Genomic DNA, 21,759 nt, shown 5'->3' on the forward strand with positions numbered 1-21,759 from the left:
AACGTGCAGTCTCTGCACAGACAGTGATCCAAGCTGGGAATTGAACCTGGGTCCCTAGTGCACACAATTAGCACACAGACCAACTAATCTATAGGGTTCAGCTGTGACTTGCTCATACCTCTGTGTTGGAAGATTACAGGTTCAAATCCCACTTCATTGATTTAGGCAGAACAACATCACTCAAACAGATTGGTCATTATCACCTTATTGTTTGTGGGAGCTTTTTTTTATTCACTCATGGGATGTGGGTGTCGCTGGCTGGCCAACATTTATTGCCCATCCCAAGTTGCCTGAGGACTGATGCGTGTCAACCAGATTGCAGTGGACCTGGAGTCACATATAGGCCAGACTGGGTAAGGACGGCAGATTTTCTTCCCTAAAGGACGTTATTGAACCAGATGGGTTTTTCTGACAACGACAATGGTTTCATGGCCATCAGTAGATTTTTTATTGAGTTCAAATTCCACCACCTGCTGCAGCTGGATTCGAACCCAGGTCCCCAGGACATTGGCTGAGTTTCTGGATTAACAAGCTAGTGATAATACCAATAGGCCATCACCTCCCCAAACATTGCTGTGCCAATCAGCTGCCACATTTCCTACATGACAACATTGACTATAATTCCTGAAAGGTGCTGTAGAAATGCAAGTGCTATTTTTAAGTGACTTAAGTGACCAAAATCCTACTTCAGTGGGGGCAATTGAGGATTTAAATCACCAGATGCCTCCGCAGATCATGAACCTCAGTCTAACTGCAGTCCCACACCAGCGAAGATGGCATGGGACCTTTTGACTGTCTTCAAGCTTCCTATCATGACAGAGAGCCTCTTGATAATGGCAAAAATCTGCGTATGAATGTATATAACTTCTAGCAAGCATAAATGGACCACATTACACGCTTGACAGGTTATCTTAAATCGGTTGCTAGGGTAGCTATCAGCGCAGTCAGGATTGTTCAGCAAGTGCTACCCAATCACAGAAACTTTCTTTCCATATAACACCAAACTTAAACATAAGCCTTGAAATGATTATTGGAGACACAAGGACATAAATGTTAGATGTATTCTCAGGACATTCTTCTGTCCGTGGTTTCCGTTAAAACTGCATGGAAGACAGCAAAGCCTCATTGGACAGCCACTTTTTATATCTATCCACTAATGTTGCAAACAATCATTTCTAGACTGTACAGTGGACAAAGGTATTGAAAGAACATTGATTCACATCTTTCAACATTTCAACATTACACGGCAAGGATTAGCATAGTGGCAGCGGTTAGCACTGCTGCTAACACAGTGCCAGAGACCCAGGTTTGATTCCCGGCTTGGGCCACTGCTTGTGTGGATTTTGCATGTTCTCCCCATGTCTGCGTGGTTTTCCTCCGGGTGCTCCGGTTTCCTCCCACAGTCCAAAGATGTGCAGGTTAGGTGGATTGGCCATACTAAATTTCCCCTTATATCCCATGATGTATAGGTTAGGGGGATTACTGGGGTAAATGCGTGGGGTTATAGGAATAGGGCAGAGGGTGGCACTTGGGAAGACGCTCTGCTGGAGAGTCAGTGTGGATCCAATGAGCCGAGTGGTCTCCTTCTTCACTATAGGGATTTTACGACCATTGAATATAGCACCATCCAAATAAATCTTCAAAGTTGCAAGACAATAAAAGAAAGCAATATAAATATGTAAAGATGAAGCCTTTCATCTCACGGTTGGTGTTTTCCATTCATTTTGATTGCTCTGTGTAAGGATAAGGAACTGACATCACAACAGTGTGAGTGATCCACATTCATGAAGAAGGAGAAGAGATTCACTGAAAGATCTACAACGTTGGAGTAAGGACAAGAAAATCCACTTGCGAAACCTAAACCACCCAAATCATCGACAGTTGAGATTGGTCAGAGTGAACGGCATTGGAAAAGCTGAACCCAGAACTGAAGTTTGGCCTATAGATTAGATTTACAGTTTGCTCACACAATAGCTACATGATAAACATAAGAACATAAGAAATAGGAGCAGGAGTAGGCCATCTAGCCCTTCGAGCCTGCCCCGCCATTCAATAAGATCATGGCTGATCTGTCGCGGCTCAGTTCCACTTTCCCGCCCTCTCCCCATAACCCTTAATCCCCTCTCTTATCAAAAACCCATCAACCCGCGTCTTAAAAATATTTAGCGAGGCAGCCTCCACCACTTCAACGGGCAGAGAATTCCAGAGATTCACCACCCTTTGAGTGAAGAAGTTCCTCCTCAACTCCGTTCTAAACCGCCCCCCCTTTATCTTGAGGCTGTGCCGTCTAGTCCTACTGTCCTTTCTGAGCGGGAAGAGTCTCTCCACCTCTATCCTATCCATCCCATTCATCATCTTATACGTCTCAATGAGATCTCCCCTCATTCTTCTAAACTCTAACGAGTACAAGCCCAGTTTATTCAGCCTCTCCTCATAGCTCAACCCCCTCAACTCCGGTATCAGCCGAGTAAACCTCCTCTGCACTCCCTCCAAGGCCAAAATATCTTTGCGCAGGTGTGGTGCCCAAAACTGCACACAGTACTCCAGCTGCGGCCTCACCAATGCCCTATACAGCTGCAGCAAGACCTCCCTACTTTTATATTCAATCCCCCTCGCTATGAAGGCCAGCATCCCATTCGCCTTCCTGACCACCTGCTGCACCTGAAAGCTGGGTTTTTGTGACTCATGCACAAGGACCCCGAGGTCCCTCTGCACCGTCGCCTAAAATCATACACTAGGCAATCTGCTCTTTATTATATTCTGTGCAGGAAAGCAGAACTCCAGAAGAGACTTTCCAGATCAAGGTGCAACTTAAGGTGCAAGGTGCAAAAACAAATCAATATCCTTGGGCAGGGTTTTCTTGCCTCAGAGGTAGTTACATGTCCTTGGGTTGAAGCTGGTGTGTAACAAGACACAAACAAGGGAATAGCTTTAATAATGGATGAAATTTGGCTCATCCACTTGAGATCATTGGCAAAAAAAAGAATTGAGGTGGATCCAAATGATAACTGATCTACGAGAGACATGATGACAAGAACAAATGAACAGGAGTAAGCCGGGTAACTCCTTGAGTCTGTTCTGCCATTCAATAAGATTATAGGCAATCTGCAACTTTACTCAACGTACACAGGAACATGGGAATGTCAGCAAATTCAGCCCTTCGAGCCTGGTACCTGTCTTATTACCAAATCCCTTAATATCTGGGTAGAGTTTGCACATTCTCCCTGTGTCTGCATAGGTTTCCTCTGGGTGCTCCGGTCTTCTCCCACAGTCTGGGTTAGGTGGATTGGCTATGCTAAATTGACCCTTAGTGTCAGGGGGATGAGCTAGGGTAAATACATGGGGGTTATGGGGAAAGGACATGGGTGGGATTGTGATTGGTGCAGACTCGATGGGCTGAATAGCCTCCTTCTGCACTGTAGAATTCTAAGATTCTATCTTTAAAGAAAACCTGACTGCAATTTCTTTCTGTCAATTATTGCCGAAAGTTTTACCTAATTGTTAAGAATAGTGTATAATTTTTAAGTTGAATCTGTACATATATATAGAAAGGTAAAATTGTTCCAGTTTCATTTTTGGCTGTTTATGAATCTTGATATCCAGAGACCTGGCTGATCGTGTGGCTGAAAGGTCAGTCTTTTGGTTTGTTTATTTAATATGCATTTTAATAAGGATTTAGAGTCCCAGAAGTTAAAGAAATGAATTAAAATGGAATTAGACATTTAGTGATTTTGGGGGAAAAAAACAAAGTTAAAACAATTGGGCCGTTGCCTGGCCACAGTAGTTAAGTGACATACAGACAGAGAGAAAGAAGGAGAAGACTTTACTGTGTGTCAGAGTGTGAAACATAGAAGATAGGAGCAGGAGGAGGCCATTCGGCCCTTCGAGCTTGTTCCACCATTCATTATGATCATGGCTGATCATCCAACTCAATAGCCTAATCCAGCTTTTTGCCCATAACCTTTGATCTCATTCGTCCCAAGTGCTATATCCAACCGTCTCTTGAATAAATTCAATGTTTCGGCATCAACTACTTCCTGTGGTAATGAATTCCACGGGCTCACCACTCTTTGGGTGAAGAAATGTCTCCTCATCTCCGTCCTAAATGGTCTACCCTGAATCCCCTGGTTCTGGACTCCCACACCATTCCCCCCTGCATCTACCCTGTCTGGTCCTGTTAGAATTTAATAAGTCTCTATGAGATCCCCTCTCATTCGTCTGAATTCCAGCAGAAACAATCCTAACCTAGTCAATTTCTATCCATACATCAGTCTCGCCATCCCCGGAATCAGACTGGTAAACCTTCGCTATACTCCCTCCAGAGGAAGAACGTCTTTCCTCAGAAAGTGAGACCAAAACTGTACACAATATTCTAGGTGTGGCCTCACCAAGGCTCTGTATAATTGCAACAACACATCCCTGCCTCTATATCAAAACCCGTCGCAATGAAGGCCAACATATCATTTAAAGACAGGTGTTTTCAGATCTCTAAGTTGAGAAATACTACTGGGAGAGTGAATTTAGGTAACTCATGTAATTGTCCTGCAGCTGAAGCATATTGTGAGTTTCTCAAGTTTTGCCTGTCTTGGGGAGTGATACAATTTGGGTGAGAATCACCAAGTGAGTGGTCCAGAAATCACCGGAAGAAAATTGTTTGTGTGTGAGCCAGTCCCAGGTGAGGAACCTTTGTGTTAAGCTGGTGGTAACCTATCACTTGTTTACGTGGCTGTAAAGATATTGTTCGGTATTAGAACACTAGGAAATTGAATCATCTTCTTGTGTTTCTATTGAGATCTTTCCAAACTTTTTGTTTTGTGTAATATGGTTCATCTTTTTTCATAGAATCCCATACAATCCCTATAGTATAGAAGGAGGCCATTCGGCACATTGAATCTGTACTGACTACTACCTCCCCAGGCCCTATTCCCATAGCCCCACACATTTACCCTGACAACTTCCTTGACACCAGGGTCAATTTTAGCATGGCCAATCAACCTAGCCTGTACATCTTTGGACTATGGGAGGAAACCAGAGCATCCGGAGGAAACCCATGCAGACACAGGGGGAAAGTGCAAACTCCACACAGACAATGACCAAGGCTGGAATTGAACCCGGGTCCCTGTGAGGCAGCTGTGCTAACCACTGTGCAACCGTGGCGCCCCAAAAATTCAATATGTTTCAATATTTCATTATTTGTGTTAAAAGTTCATTAGCAGATTTCTGTGAATGTGTTCAGCAACTTTTCTCCCTGGTTTCTAAAAAAAATCTATCAAGCCAGGTTTCACGCTCAGATTGGACATGGTCAGTATTAACATTAGGTAGGATCGTAACACTATGAAACTCCTTTGATTTCTAATTTAACTGGGTTTTAATGCATTAACTCAAAAAAATTCTTATTGTATTAGTTATTGGAATGTAGTATTGCAAAAATGTAATTTCAAGGTCTAAAGCATAGATTTTTTGATAACAATGTCAAGAACTTTCTGTGTGGTGTTTTGACCCACTGAATGTTCTCAGGTCAGGATACTTGCGTTTGCCGAGGCACAAAGCAGTAAGGTTATGCTGGAATTATATGAAACATGGGTTAGGCCATAGCTGGAGCACTGTGGGAAAGACCTGATTGCATTCGAGAGAACAGAATACGGAGATTTATGAGGATGTTGACTGGGCTGGAACATTTTAATTATGAGGAAAGATTAGATACGCTGGGGTTGTTTTCTTTCAAGTAGAGGAGACTGAACTAAAGTTTTTAAAATTCTGAAGGATCTTGATAGATTGGATAGGAAGCCCTTTTGTTGAAGGATTCAGAACCAGGAGGCATAGATTTTGATTTGATTTATTATTGTCATATGTATTAGTATACAGTGAAAAGTATTGTTTCTTGCCTGCCATACAGACAAAGCATACTGTACATAGGGAAGGAAAGGAGAGAGTGCAGAATGTAGTGTTACAGTCATAGCTAGGGTGTAGAGAAAGATCAACTTAATGTGAGGTAGGTACATTCAGAAGTGTGATGGCAGCAGGAAAGAAGCTGTTCTTGAATCAGTTGGTACCTGATCTCAAACATTTGTATCTTTGTCCCGATGGAAGAAGGTGGAAGAGATTATGTCCTGTCCTGGTGCATAGGGTCCTTAGTTATGCTGGCTGATTTTCCAAAGCAGTGGGAAGTGTAGACAGAGTAAATGGGTGGGAGGCTGGTTTAAGCGATGGATTCATGAGCTACATTCATGACACTTTGTAGTTTCTTGCGGTCTTGGACAGAATTGAAGTCATTGCAGATTTACAGTACGAGGTAATAGATTTAAATGGGATTAATTGATTAATGGGATTTGACGACAACTATTTTTCGCCCAGTGAGAGTGACGGGGGGATATTTTTCACCCAGTTAGAGTGACACGGTGGAGCGGCAGTGCCCTGGAACTCAGTGCCTGACAGGGTGGTGGAGGCAGAAAACCTCACAGCATTTAAAAAGCAACATTGAAAAGTGTAAATGCACTTGGGGTGCTGTGATCCAGAAGGCAATAGGCCAAGAGTTGGAAAGTGGGATTAGGCTGGATGGCTCTCTGTTGGCTGGTGCGACATGACGGACTGAATGGTTTTCTGCCACCTTGTCAATTTATGGCCTAGATTTTCCAGCCCCGTCATGGTGGGACTAGCCGTGAGAGATTCGGCAGCCCAGCAAAAAGTCCACTGATGGAACTGATGATCCCAGTGGTCAGTGGAGCTGGAAAATTCCACCCAAGATCCCGTGATTCGAACTAAAAGTCCACAGTGGCTCCCAGAGTGCAAGCTGCCAGTGAATGTTGAGTGTGATGTTGTGGGCGTGGGGTACCTGACCTGAACATCAGGACATAACGAAATGCAGCAGCTCGTCAAGTGAAAGCCTTTTTCTATTTGGCTGGCAATGGGAATAAGATCAGTTGGGCACAGAATGGAGTTAAATGAGAACCCACGGGATCAGTCAGGGGGGCAGTAAAAAACCCCTGGGCAGTATTCCGAAGATGAGGATGGGAGTTTTCCAATCGGCACAAATATGTTTCAACATTCTGAATCTAGAAACAAGCATAATAAGCATCTTCTGATATTAAAATAAGAGTCAAAATCCATCCAAATACTAACAAAACAAGTTCATACAAAAATACTAATTCCAAAGAGGTCTGCATCCTTTTACCACTTGCGTTTTGCAGGCTGTTTATTTTTGACACTTGTTCTGTATGTGTGGAATTGGGACATTTAACATGATAGACAGAAGCCCTGATTTGCATGAAAGATGCATTTGCTCAGAATCAGGAAGGATGGTGTAAATTACGCACGCATCAAGCTGAAGTGGCAACTCACAGCAGGGGCACTTCCAACGAGAACTGGGCAAGCTTGGCAACCTTCCGCTTTCCCAGCCCCACTTGGCTGGACGACTGTGGCCGGAAAAAATATCCTTTATACTATGGAGGAATTGAAGAAACTAATTTTAATTGCTCCTGACAGGACAGTGAAAAAAAAGGACTTGTGTTTATATCGTGCCTTTCACAGTCCCCAGACCACTCAAGAGCTTTACAACCAGTGAAGTTCTTTTGAATTGTCGCCAATGTTGTAATGCAGGAAACACAGCAGCCAATTTGTACACAGCAAGCTCCCACAAACAACAGTGTGATAATGATCCAGGTGATCTGTTTTTGTGATGCTGGTGCTGGGATAAGTATTGGCCAAGACACTGGGGATATCTCACCTGCTGGGCCGGATTTTCTGGCCCCCCAGCATCACGTTTTTCCATAAGACCGTAAGATATAGGAGCAGAGTTAGGCCCTTTGACCCATAGAGTCTGCTCCACCATTCAATCATGGCTGATATGATTTTCATCATAAGAAGTCTCACAACACCAGCTTAAAGACCAACAGGTTTATTTGGTAGCGCACTCCACATCATAGCTACCATCGATACCGCAAGCTGCCAGCTCCAAGTGGAGAGGATCTCCAAGAAGATCGCGCATATTGACACAGACATCAAGTTTCTACAAAGATGCATGGTGTTGTGAGACTTCTTACTGTGCTTACCCCAGTCCAACGTCGGCATCTCCACATCATGATTCTCATCCCCATTCTTCTGCCTTCTCTCCATAACCCTTGATCTTCTTATTGATCAAGAACCTATCTATCTCAATAACCTGGCTTCCACAGCCCACATTGTAGCAATGAGTTCCACAGATTCACAACCCTCTGGTTGAAGAAATTCTTCCTCATCTCGGTTTTAAAGGAGTGTCCCTTCACTCTGAGGTTGTGACCTCAAGTTCTAGTTTCTCTCACTCATGGAAACATCCTCTCCATGTCCACTCTATCTAAACCTTTCAGTGTTCTGTAAGTTTCAATTAGATCCCCCCTCATCCTTCTAACCTCCACTGAGTACAGGCCCAGACTCCTCAACCTCCTCATTGACAAACCCTTCATTCCTGGGATCATTCTTCCGATGGCAAAGGCAGTTTGCCATTGGTTGCCAACAAAATCTTCTGATCCCGTTTATGTCTATGGCATTTTACATGGTTCACCTGTCCTGCCACTGGGATATCTGTCGGGGGGGAGGTTCCCCTTCAATGGCACACAAGATCTCATTGGTGAGGTGGACTGGAGAATCGTACCCACTGTTTTCTAAACAGTGACATGAGGCCTTCTACTCAAGAGAGCAGACTCAGTGCCTTCAATGCTTCATTCCAAAGACAACCAAGGTGTCAATATTTAACTTTTGGTCTGGGGGAAGCGTGGAGATCCCAGCTGGAGATTATTTACATAATGAAATTAAATAAAAGACAGGGTCAGGCTAAACAAGGATGCACCTAACAAGCATCCCATGTACACTCACTTGCTGAGGCTCACCATGTGAACTACAGTCACTTAAGTGAGAGACTGGAGGAGATTTGCGTTCAGGGATCAGTACCCAACTAGTGGGACGGTGGGAACAAAGACAGGGTATCAAAAGTTTGCATCAGAAATGATGCCAAAGTACAGTGTGTATTTTGAAATGTGTACACATTTTTTATTCTTCATTCTTTCATAGGGTGTGAGTCTCACTAGCAAGGCCCATTTATTGCCCATCCCTAAATGCCCTCTGGACAGTGGTGGTGAGCTGCCTTCTTGAACTGCTGCAGTCCATAGGACGTAGGTTCACCCATAGTGCTGCTACGGAGGGAGTTCCAGGATTTTGACCCAGTGACAGTGAAGGAATGCTGATATATTTCTAACGGTGAGTAGCTTGGATGGGGAACTTGCATGTGGCGATGTTCCAATACGTCTGCTGCCCTTGTCCTTCCAGGTGGGGGAGGTTGTGGGTTTGGAAGGTACTTTTGAAGAGCTTTTGTGGATTGCTGCAGTGCATCGTGTAGATGGTAGGCTCTGTTGCCATTGTGTATCGGTGGTAGAAGGAGTGAATGTGTGATGGTGGAGGGGGCTGTTTTTTTAAAATTCATTTACAGGATGTGGGCTTCACTGGCTAGATCAGCATTTATTGCCCATCCCTAGTTCCCTTGACAAGGTTCTTAAACTGCTGCAGTTCCTGAGATGTAGGTACATTCGCAGTGGTGTTAGGGAGGGAGTTCCAGGATTTTGACCTAGCAACAGTGAAGGAGCAGTGATGTGTTTCCAGGTCAGGATGGTGAGTGACTTGGAAAGGAACTTCCAGGTGGTGGTGTTCCCTGTTTTCTGCTGTCCTTGTCCTTCTATATAGTGGCAGTCGTGGGCTCAGAAGATGTTGCCTAAGAAGTTTCTGTAGTGCATCAAGTGATGGTACACACTCCTGCCACTGTTCATCAGTGGTGGAGGGGGTGAATGTTTTTGGGAGGGATATCGATCAAGCGAGTTGCTTTGCCCTGGAATAGTGTTTACTGACGGAATATTGTCAGGGCCCATGGTCTTTGCAGTATCTGGTCCCTACAGCCTTTTCCCATATCATGTGGAGTGAATCAAATTGGCTGGAGATTGGCATCTGAGATGCTGGGGATCACTGGAGGAGGCCGAGATGGATCATCCATGCGGCACTTCTGGCTGAAGATCGTTGTGAATGCTTCAGCCTTATTTTTTGCACTGTTGTACTGGGCTCCTCCATCATTGAGGATGGGGATATTTGCGGAGCCTCCTCCTCCAGTGAGTTGTCTAATTGTCCACCACCATTCATGGCTAGATGTGGCAGGACTGCAGAGTACAGATCCATCAAAAACAGCTAAAGTTCTATCAACTTACTACCAACATTTTCCCCTTCTGGAGGTATTGACTTGTGCTTAAGTAAGGTCTCGAAGGCACCTCTCCAACAATTCACCTGACCGATCATTCTTTATGTGTGTGCGTGTTTAGGAAAAAAGTAACATGTGGCAGGCCTGTTACAGCAGGAGGTTCAGAAAGTCATATTTGACTTTGCCTTAGACTCCAGACAAATGGAAAGCAAATGTCCTTTATCTTTATAGACCATAAAATGTTTGATATTTCCAAAATTAATGCTGCAAACACTGGTTGGACAATATAAATATACAGACCACAATGAGAAAATATCCTTGTAAATAGGAAAGGAATTGTGCATTACATCATGTTGTTTGGTGGGAATCAAATTCCCTGTCCTACTTAGCTGTTACATTGAGGTAATCACAGAACTGATATGGTGGAGAAGGAGGCCGTTTGGCCCAAAGTGTCTGCACCAGCTCTCCTCTGATCAAGCATCATGACTTTGTACCATTTCCCTGCTGAATTCCTCAGAACTGTTGAACTCTCACTGTCGATCCAGTGGGACACTGCAAATCCCTCTGGAAAATGGCAGAGGCCCAACTGCATCAAGTCTCCTTCATTTCTGAGTTCCTTCTTGGTCTTATAAGGATGCAGACTGTTATCCGTCACTTGTGTGAGCTGTGGCTCAGCTGTTACTAATCTCACCTCCTAACCCAGAAAGTTGGGGTTTCAAGACCCACTCCAGGGATGTGAGCATATGGGGAACGCTGACCATCCCAATGTAGTACTAGGGGAGTGCCAGAGGTGATGTCGTTTGGATGTAATGTGAAATTGAAGCCACACCAACACTCTTAGACGGAGTTAGAATATTGTGTGGCATTATTTTGAGACAGAGCAGGAGAATTCTCCTTGCTGTTGTGGCTGATATCCCTCAACCAGCATCACTGAGAAACAGATTATCCGGTCATTTATTACATTTCTGTTTATGGAATCGGCTGATGTGTTTTCTACATTACAGCAGCGACTACTCTTCAGATAAAAGGAGTATATCGATTGTAAAGTGCTTGTGGTTGTGAAAGGTGCTCCATAAATCCAAGGCTTTCTTTTCCAAACCACCTTCACTCTCATCAGCCCCAAAACAGCAGGAATCTTTTTATTTGTTCATGGGATGTAGGCATCGATGGCCAGCATTCATTGCCCATCCTGGGGGCATTTAAGAGTGAACCACATTGCTGTGGATCTGCAGTCACATGTAGGCCAGACCAGGTAAGGACAGCGAATTTCCTTCCCTAAAGGATATCAGTGAACCAGATGAGTTTTACAAATTTAAACAATGGTTTCATGATCATCATTAGACTTTTAATTCCGTTTTTTAAATTAAATTCAAATTTCCCCATCTTCTGAGGTGGGATTCAAACTCAAAGCATTAGCCTGGGTCTCTGGAGTGCAAGTCCAGTGACAATACATCACTGCCTCCCCTCTCTCTGAGAAGTTTATGAGATTTCTGTATGAAGAGGCTTGTGCCAGATGTCCACTCGCCCTGAGATGCTGTGATAATTCTGTTTATTGTGCAGGCATGGTGTGAATTTTAAAAAATGTCTGTCACCATCTTTGCTGTGACTAACAAGGCCGTACTGTAGACAACACGTACATTGCCTTCTGAAAAGCCACTGCCAGAGATTTCCTGCTTGAATATCTGACAAATCACACTTAAAATCTGCAGACTGAGTCTGGCGTGTTTTTTCCTTCTGTGTGTAACATCTGGACAGCCTCACAAGGCAAGGCAAATGAGCAAAAGTTGCCTTGAATATCTGGTGCCAGTTTGGTGTTGAAAGGTTACAGTCTCATGCACACCATCTAGCTCTGATCAGAGAGTGTTGAGGCCGCCACACTTCAGGTGTAACATTTTGTTTGCAGTTACAAAATAATGGCACAGTGATTAGCACCACATGCTTCACAGTACCAGGGACCAGGGTTCGATTCCCGGCTTGGATGACCGTCTGTGTGGAGTTTGTACGTTCTCCCTGTGGCTGTGTGGGTTTCCTCCGGGTGCTCCGATTCGCTCCCACAGTCCAAAAATGTGAGAGTTAGGTTGATTCACCATGCTAAATTGACCTTTCGTGTTAGAGGGATGCAGGGAGATTAGCAGGGTAAATATGTGGGGTTGCTGGTATAGGACCTGGGTGGGATTTCAGGCTCAATGGGCTGAATTGCCCCCTTCCGTACTTGAGGGATTCTATAACTTCTACAGAAGTATTTGAAAAGAAAACAAGTTTTTTTTCCTGCACTTACACATTCAAAATATGCCCTTTTTTACCACTGGATGAACTTATTTACATCAATTCATACTTGAGGCCTTACTGGGAGCTACCATTTACACACAGTTCTATTAAGCAGTATCCTGTTCCTGTCCTAATAACATGTTGTATTTGTCAATTTATTGTGAGCAATCTCACAGGGCCCATCCACTAGTTTGCTGACAGCTGGATTGTGTAGCGTGAACCACGGTGGAAAATTTGCCTTGAGTCAGAATCTTGCCACACACCATGGCTTGGTCACATAATCCTGGCTGAAACTCCACCATCAATACTGACCAAGGGAGAGCTTGTGGAACCCTCTAACCTGGATTTTCTGCTCAGGAAGTGTCAGTACACCCATAAGGCTTTCAGTAGCAATTTTATATATCCCAGTGGCTTAACTGCCCTCTGAGATATGGTAGTAAGAGTCAACCACTTTGCAATGAAACCAGAGTCACGTGTAGGCCAGACCAGGTACAGATGGCAGATTTCCTCCCCTGAATCAACTGGGTTTTTACAACAATCCGAAGGATTTGGATTGGTGACAATTCAGACATTGCTTAGACTGGCATTTTAATACTAGATTTATTAACTGAATTATGTTCTATAGCTGTGCTGGTCCTATCCTTCAGGACAGCAATTCTGGTGTTTGAAGAGGGAGCTAACACAATCCTTCCTTGAGAAGAACACACCCGTTGTTCCCTCAGTGATCTCAGCTCTTGACAATTGTTTGAAAATGGGGACCAGCTGTATTGAACACTCCAACGGCAGATATTCACTGGAATCCATATGACAATGAGTTGAATTCTTCTTTGTGTGTCCACCATATGGAGATTGGAATGAGGACTGATTAGGAAAGTCTGCTCACATTGCTACGTGGGGGAAACATACGTGGCAGGTTTCAGCATGTTTTTACCACATGGGATAACGGAGGGACTTTCTGCTGACACTAGGAGCAGCTCATTTGACACGAGATGGGATCATCACACAGCTCTGAAGTTAAGCTCCACTGGTAGATTTTGCGGCTGCTTTTAAACTTAATCCTCCACCTTTTTACACATTACAGGAATCACAAAATATCAGAGATGGATACCTTACCATGTGGTAGTTGATCATTTCCTGTAAGCTTTCTCCAAACTTCTGGAGGCATTCCTGAAATAAAGGGACCAAAGTGTTGATTCAATATGGACATGACTAGAACTTTCACTAAAAGCATAATTTCAGACAGACGTGGACAGCATAGCAATTCCCAATAAGCTATGACTGGGTCTTCTTTGGAGGCGACCCAATAAAGGTGGAATTCAGAGATATGTAAGGATCTGGTCATGAAATTGAAGAGGTCGGTGAGTGACAAAAACATCAGGAAATTCAAAATGACCCATTTCAAATTGTAGAGGTGAAGCTGCAAAGCTTGAGTAAAGCTCGCAGACTGAGAATCGTGTAAGAAGCAGAGATTATACTGTTACCAGATGAATGAATGGACAGCACGGTGGCACAGTGGTTAGCACTACTGCCTCACAGCGCCAGGGACCCAGGTTCAATTCCCGGCTTGGGTCACAGTCTGTGTGGTTTACACTTCTTCCGCGTGTCTGCATGGGTTTCCTCCGGGTGCTCCAGTTTCCTCCCACAATCCAAAAATGTGCCGGGTTAGGTGGATTGGCCATGCTAAATTGTTCCTAGTGTCAGGGGGACTAGCAGGGTAAGCGTGTGGGGTTACAGAAATGGGGATTGTAGTCAGTTTAGACTCAATGACCTCCTTCTGTACTGCCAGGATTCTATGATTCTATGAATTTAGGATCTATTATGTCTAGATTTCTTGGCGTGAATGGATGCCCTCAGAAACCTAAAGTATCTCTGTTAAAATTGGACTTGCAGTGGTTTTAAATGGGAAGGGGGTCGAAATTCCCAATCATCAAGTTTGCAGAGGAAGAGGTCAAGAACAGGCCAAGACCCAGGCACAAAACTAACTTCTGCCAGCCTAAAGTTAAGTAGCTTCAGTTGGAACAATGGGGTGTCACAGAAGCTTATCCACCCCACCTTCCCAGCTAAGGGAGAAAATATAACAAAAATTGAACCTAAAAACCACATGACACTATGTTGTTCTTTCTTACCGATATCATTTCATCCTTCCTGCACTGTTGAGAAAGGTCTCGGATTCCATTGACAAAGTGCTTGTTGGCTGTGGTATACGCTCTCCCTGCTTCAATCATCCCACTGCACAATTTCACCAACTACACAAGGAGATACAAAACATGGAGATTCAAATTCGGTTGTTAGAAATGTTAAATGCCATTAAACAACGATTTTACACAAGAAATTAATTGATAAGATTGTCTCCCTTTTTACGTGGGTTATCCTTCCCTGTACATTTGAGATTTCATTTCTAACTCTGATACAAAAGCTTCAAAGTAGGGTTAAGCATCTCTCACCTAACAAATGACTTTAACACCAACTTTAACACATTACACTTAGCACACTCAGCACCCTGTGATGTCTCTAAATTAAACTATCAATTAGTGTGGGAGGTTCCAAACTCACAAGGAAAGGGTTTGCAATTATCCAGAGTTGTTTAGGACCTTGATTATTATTTATATGAGCTGAATTACAGCTCAAGTCACAGAGGTTAAAGAACAGCATTTTAACAACAACAGGCAGAACTTGCTCTTGTTTTGACTATTGTGTCAACTCAAGAAATACAAAAGTAGTGTCGCCCACATCAGCTTCCTGCCAATTTTTCTGACTAAGCCTTTTGGCAGTTAACAAAAATCCTGGGTCATAGAATCCCTACAGCGCAGAAGGAGGCCATTCGGCCATTGGGTCTGCACTGACCACAATCCCACTCAGGCCCTACTCCTATAATCGTACATATTTATCCTGCTAGACGCTAGGGTCAATTTAGCAAGGCCATTTAACCTAACCCGCACATCTTTACACTGTGGGAGGAAATTGGGACACTCAGGCAAAACCCATGCAGACACGGTGAGGATGTACAAACTCCACACAGTCACCCGAGGCCAGAATTGAACATGGGTCCCTGTGCCATGAGGCAGCAGTGCTACCACTGTGGCACCGTGCTGCCCCATCCTATGGCATCATGTGTCAAGGATGGGGGAGATCTCCTGGAGGGTGGGCAGTGATACAGCATGCAAAAGATGCCCAGTTACTGTCCATAAACACCTACTGTTGTTAATCCCTAGTTGCCAGTTACTGGAACCCAATACTTCTCTGAATGAGCACACCCACCGGTATCACATTGTGGGTCTCGCTCCTTCACTCCAAGTGTCAAAAAAAGGCAGAAAAAGCTGACATCACAGCCGACAAGCTACACACTGCTTTTCCCATGAGGAAAGTAAAGTTTGTTTATTGTTCACAAGCAGGCTTACATTCACACTGCAATAAGGTTACTGTGAAAATCCCCTAGTTGCCACACTCCAGCACCTGTTCGGGAGAATTTAGCATGGCCTGAACTGTCACTTTGGAAAATTCCGCCCAATGTCATGCTAGATGATGGATATTGGAATGGGACATGGTGTCCCTCAGAATACTGATAATGGGGAGAGAGAGCCAGGCATTTCCATTTGTTTTAACTGGCTGATCCTGACAGCATCTTATTGGATGGATTTTGCACAAAGTAATTATAATAAAGTTATTCTGGGCAGCAAAAGGAAGTTGTAATGGACTAAAGGTGATAATGAAGGATGCTCCCAGCATCCCAAAACTACTCAGTTGCACTGAAAAATACAGAGCAGAATCACAGAATCTCTACAATGTGGAAGGAGGCCGTTCGGCCCATTGAATTTGCACCAACCACAATCCCACCCTGGCCCTATTCCCGTAACCTCACATACCCTCCTAACTCCCCTGACATTGTAGAAAAGCCAAAAATACGTCCAAGTTCATTTAGTCTGCAGGTTCTCCCCATGTCTGCGTGGGTTTCCTCTGGGTGCTCTGGTTTCCTCCCACAGTCTGAAAGGCATACCTGTTAGGTGGATTGGCAATGCTAAATTGCCCCTTAGTGTCAGGGGAATTAGCAGGGTAAATATGTGGATTACAGGAATAGGGCCTGGGTGGGATTGTGGTTGGTGTAAACCTGATGGGCCGAATGGTCTCCTTCTACACTGTAGGGATTTAATGATTCTACGATTTTATGACTATACGACCATAACTGTGCATGCTTTGGGACATTGGAGTGAGTTCTGAAGCAACATTGTACAAATAGGATTGAACTTTACTTTAATGGTAGTCACCCAGAAATGGCGGAGTTAGTTAAGAACAATAATGGCGAAGGGATTTTAAACAAGTACAGCCAGGTCAGAGGTGGAGGTTGGGGGTGGACCATCTGAAGATGAAGGCACAGACAGCACAATATTGAATCACAACAAAAGTGCAAAGGAAAAGGAAAGGTTTGCACTCATAAGGTGACTCCCATAAAATCAGAAATCACAAAGCGCTTCACAGACATTGAAGATGTAGTTAATCACAGTGGTGGGGTGGCACAGTGGTTAGCACTGAGGCCTCACAGCTCCAGGGACCCAGGCTCGATTCCCGAGTTGGGTCACTGTTTGTGTAGAGTTTACACATTCTCCCTGTGTCTGCGTGGGCTTCCTGCAGTTTCCCCTCACAGTCCAAAGATGTGCTGGTTAGGTGGATTGGCCATGCTAAATTACCTCTTAGTGTCAGGGGGGCTAGCTAGGGTAAATGCATGGGTTATGGGGGTAGGGCCTGGTGGGTTTGTGGTTGGTGTAGACTCAGTGGGCCGAATGTACTCCTTCTGCACTATAGGGATTCTATGATTCTATGAATCATTCGCACACAAGTTCCCACAAACAGCAGTGTGATGATGTCCAGATAATCTGTTGTTAGTGACTGAGGGATAAATAATGGCCAAAACATTAGGGATAACTTCTCTTCTCTTTAAAATGTGATCCACCAGACAGACTAAACTGGCACCTCCAACAGCGCAGTGCTCCCTCAACACCCAGGAAAGCTGGGTGGATCTCTGTACCTCTGGGATGGAACCTGTTATCCACAATCTTCTAATTCAGAGGCAAATTGAAAATAAGGAATCCAAGATTGAGAATAGGCTGGCTGAGCAAGATGGATCAAGAGGTAAGGAAATCACAAATGTCAAGAGACAATGCAGATGTTCTATGGGATGGGATAAAGGCAGAGTTAGAAATAAGTAGACAGCTTTCTTACAGAAGGGCCATTGGTAAGTGGCTTGGAGTGTAAAATTCTACAGAGCTCTGGGACAATGTCAGCTGAGGATAGGCCTGAGTGCAATTGTGGTCCCCCCCAACGACTGAACACATTGCCTACATTTACAATTCAAGCTCGGACAAAAACAAAGATCATTTGCAAAAAAGAACACCAATTGCCTATGTGGAACTGTATTCTAGCATGAGTCACAGCCTGTAGGAGGGGAAAAGGGGAGGGGAGGAGAGGTAGGGACAGGGAGAGAAGAAAGTGGAGATGAGAAGAGGGGGGAGAGGAGTGGGAGGGGGAGAGGAGTGGGAGGGGGAACGGAGTAGGAGTAGGGAAGGGGAGGGTAAGAGATGGGAAGGGGAAGAAAGGAGTCAGGTGAGAGGGTAGGTGAGGAGAGGGGAAAAGGAGAGGAATGGGGAGGGAGACAGTGGAGGAGAGGAATGGGGAGGAGGGGGAGAGGAGCAGAGGAGTGGTTAGGGGTGGGGAGAGATGAGAGGGGAGATTAGGAGAGCAGCACGGTGGCACAGTGGTTAGCAGGGCTGCTTCACAGCTCTAGGGACCTGGGTTTGATTCCCGGCTTTGGGTCACTATCTGTGCAGAGTCTGCACGTTCTTCCTGTGTCTATGTGGGTTTCCTCTGGGTATTCTGGGTTCCTCCCACAGTCCAAAGATGTGTGGGATAGGTTGATTGGCCATGCTAAATTACTCCTTAGTGCCCCGGGATGCATAGGTTAGAGGGATTAGTGGGATAAATATGTGGGTTTACGGTGATAAGGCCTGGTTGAGATTGTTGTTGGTGCAGACTCAATGAGCCAAATGGCATCCTTCTGCACTGTAGGGTTTCAATGATTCTATGAGCTGGGCAAGAGGCGAGGAGCGGGGAGAGATGAGAGTGTTCTGGTCCCTTTGGCTAATTACCTTCAGGAAGAATTGAGGCCACCCAGCATTATTTTTGAAAGTCTCATTTACTGGCAATTAGACAACCCATTGTTTAGGATCCCAATTCTTGCAAACGATTAATTGCTTTCAATATCGCTATCATTACCATGGGGACGCTACTGCCACTGAAGTTAGTTCTACTTTAGCTAAAGCTGATATTCCAGGCTTAATTGATAAAGAATTTTATGAGTGTTGTTTTCTGAGAAAGTCTTCCATTAGCTCTTGCAGAAAATTGCAATGAAATACTCCTTCAAATTGGGATTGAAAACAGCTCAGTGTTTGATTATAATGCACCGCGGGCTCAAAATCTTGATCAGCAGCACACAGCGCATCTATCTGATGATGGTGAAACCACAGAATTCTAATGAGATCACACAGAGACATGCAAATGCAAACAAAACAGCCAGAAGAGCCACGAGACACATGCAGCTGTTTGCAAAAACAAAGCCAGGAACCCCAGCAAGGCAGTCTTTATTTCTTAGACATCAAAGGAAAAGGATCAAACTTCCTGTGCTCTTCCATTACTCTCTGCTGCTACCTATTAACATGCTTTCCGTGTTCTATGCTCAGAAAAATTGAGGTCATCCAAACTTTTGCTGCCCGTGGCGAACTCACACCAAGAACTGTTCACCCCCATGGTTGCTGAACCGTACTGGCTGCCAGTTAAACAATGCCACAATTCTAAAATTCTCATCTGGTTTTCCAAATCCCCGCTTAGTTCTCCCCCTCTCTGTGATCTCCTCCTGAGATGATTGCACTCCTCTAACTCCGGCCTCTGGAACATCTCCGATTTTAATCGCTCCAACATTGGTGGCCGCCACTTCAAGCTACGCTCTGGAATTCCCTCCCTAAACTGTTCCGCCTCCCTGGATTGGTACATCTGCCCTGATATCACCTTCCTTGGGCACGAGTTCTGGAACCGTCTGACATCTTGGGATAAAAACAAAATGGAGATTGCTGTCCATTAATTCTCTTCCTCTCCACAGAAGCTGCCTGACCTGCAGAGCTTTTCCAGCGTGTGTTCTTATTTCCGGTTTCCAGTATCTGCAGTATTTTAGTATTTATGTAGTTTGAAGTTTATTTATTAGTGTCACAAGTAGGCTTACATTAACACTGCAATGAACACTGTGAAAATTCCTGAGTTGCCATACTCTGGCACCGTTTCGGGCACACTGTGGAAGAATTTAGCACGGCCAACACACCTAACCAGCATAACTTTTGGACCATGGAAGGAAACTGGAGCACCTGGAGGAAACCCACACAGACACAGGGAAAACATGCAGACTCCGCACAGACAGTGACCCAAGCTGGGATTCAAACTCAGGTCCCTGGCACTGTAAGACAGCAGCTAGCCACTAGAAAGAGTCAGGAAAAAGACACAAAAGTCTGAGGTCACATACCAACTGACTCAAGAACAGCTTCTTCCCTGCTGCCATCACACTTTTGAATGGACCTACCTCGCACTAAGTTGATTTTTCTCTATACCCTAGCAATGACTGTAACACTACATTCTGCACTCTCTCTTTTCCTCCTCTGTGAACAGTATGCTTTGTTTGTATAGCGTGCAATAAACAGCATTTTTCACTATATGCTAATACATGCGACAATAATAAATCAAATCAAATCAAATCAAGGAAGTGCCACGCTGTGCAGGAATCGGATGAATGATCTCATCCTCTCCACCAGGGTAAATCATCCTTCACCTCCCTCCAATATCAAACTCTCATTGTGGCATTATGTACTCAAATGTTAACTCTTTTTGTGGATCTCACACATCCATTAACAAGGGACATATATTGTCTCTCAGATACTCTCATATCACCATCATCCCATCTGTCATGTTGTTCCATCCTCTTGTCCTCCTGGGGAGGCCTCACCCCCTTTGCATAGTCACATTGTGAAGGGCACAGCAAAGTGTAATTACATGGAAAACCCTCTCCGGTGTGTACTGCACAGAGCCATCCGAGTGTTCCAGGCAACTGAATCATACCTTTGGAAGTCTTGCGGTCTGCTGTAGGAGGGAGGGTGTTAGCAACTTTGTACCTCTCCTCGGCACAGTCTGACGCACTGGAGTCATTAGCCACTATTTACTGGGTAACCCCACCCACCTTGCAAAGGGACAGCCTGTTCTGAAAGCTTGTGGCGTTTGCTACAAATAAATGGACTTTAAGCTGGTGTTGTGAGACTTCTTTCCGTTTTTACCCCAGTCCAACGTCGGCATCTCCACTTCATAACCTTTTTACCCCCAGCAACCATTCCTGGAGACATTCTGGATTCAGTTGTTGTGGTGAACATTCCCATACTCCCCTGAGCCCATCCATCACCCGTGAGGCACCCATGCCCCATGTGGATCTCTACCCATCCCATCTGGAGATTGCAGACATCCTGTTCCAACACGCAATGCGGTATTTACTTGATCCCCTTGTTTGTGAGCATTCCGTGCAGACGTGTCAGAGTCCAGCATCCCTCCCCTTGACCTTCCCTCTGCCTTCCATTTTCGTCACCCTCATCGACCTCTTTGCATCCTTGCTCTTCCTCCCCCCACCCTTGCAAAGCCCTCCTTCCACACTGTCCCCTTATCTTTGTCAACCTTTACCTTGCAACCCAGCCCCAATCGAACTTCAGTCCGTTGGAATGAAGTGTCCATGATTCCGCAGCTCGGCTGGGGGGCATGACCCTGTCTGCCCAGTGGTGTTCATCACAGCAGGAGTGGTGCAGTGTGATGGTAGGTAGGTTATGTGTGCTGCACACCCCCTGAAGTCTCGAGCAAACTGAAGTCTGCCTTGTGCACGTCTTGCTTTTTCAAGCAGTTTTGACACTGACAGGGTTTTTCACTGGGTGGTGGTGGGGGGGGCAGAATTGAAAGGCCTGACGAGATTCTGATGTGTAGCTGTTTTAATGAGCATTCATGAGATGCAAATGAATGCAAATAGGGATCACGCCACCAGCCAGCGGGAGTACTGACCCACCATTGGAGGATCTGTTTTTTCACACTGGTGGGTTTTTGGCTTTCCCACTCCGGCTGAATCCTCTGGCCCACCACAGTGGGCAGGATGGGAGAATTCCGCCCAACCTTTCAGATCAGTGACCCCCCATCAGAACTGCTGAACAATGAGTTTTTAA

General features: G+C 44.9%; 1 protein-coding gene across 1 annotated transcript in view; it reads right to left on the reverse strand.

The window, feature by feature from the left end:
• Window positions 1-21,759, reverse strand: part of acap3a (ArfGAP with coiled-coil, ankyrin repeat and PH domains 3a) — a 331,287-nt gene that overhangs the window by 137,442 nt on the left and 172,086 nt on the right. The window contains exons 3-4 of the mRNA XM_080215115.1: window positions 14,605-14,724; window positions 13,592-13,645 (exon numbers count right to left, since the gene is read on the reverse strand). Coding sequence (XP_080071241.1) covers window positions 13,592-13,645; window positions 14,605-14,724 — 174 coding nt within the window. The remainder of the gene's footprint in view (window positions 1-13,591; window positions 13,646-14,604; window positions 14,725-21,759) is intronic.

Source organism: Carcharhinus amblyrhynchos, chromosome 30 (genome assembly GCF_965287045.1).
Source record: "Carcharhinus amblyrhynchos chromosome 30, sCarAmb.v2.hapA, whole genome shotgun sequence".
Taxonomy (NCBI): Eukaryota; Metazoa; Chordata; class Chondrichthyes; order Carcharhiniformes; family Carcharhinidae; genus Carcharhinus; species Carcharhinus amblyrhynchos.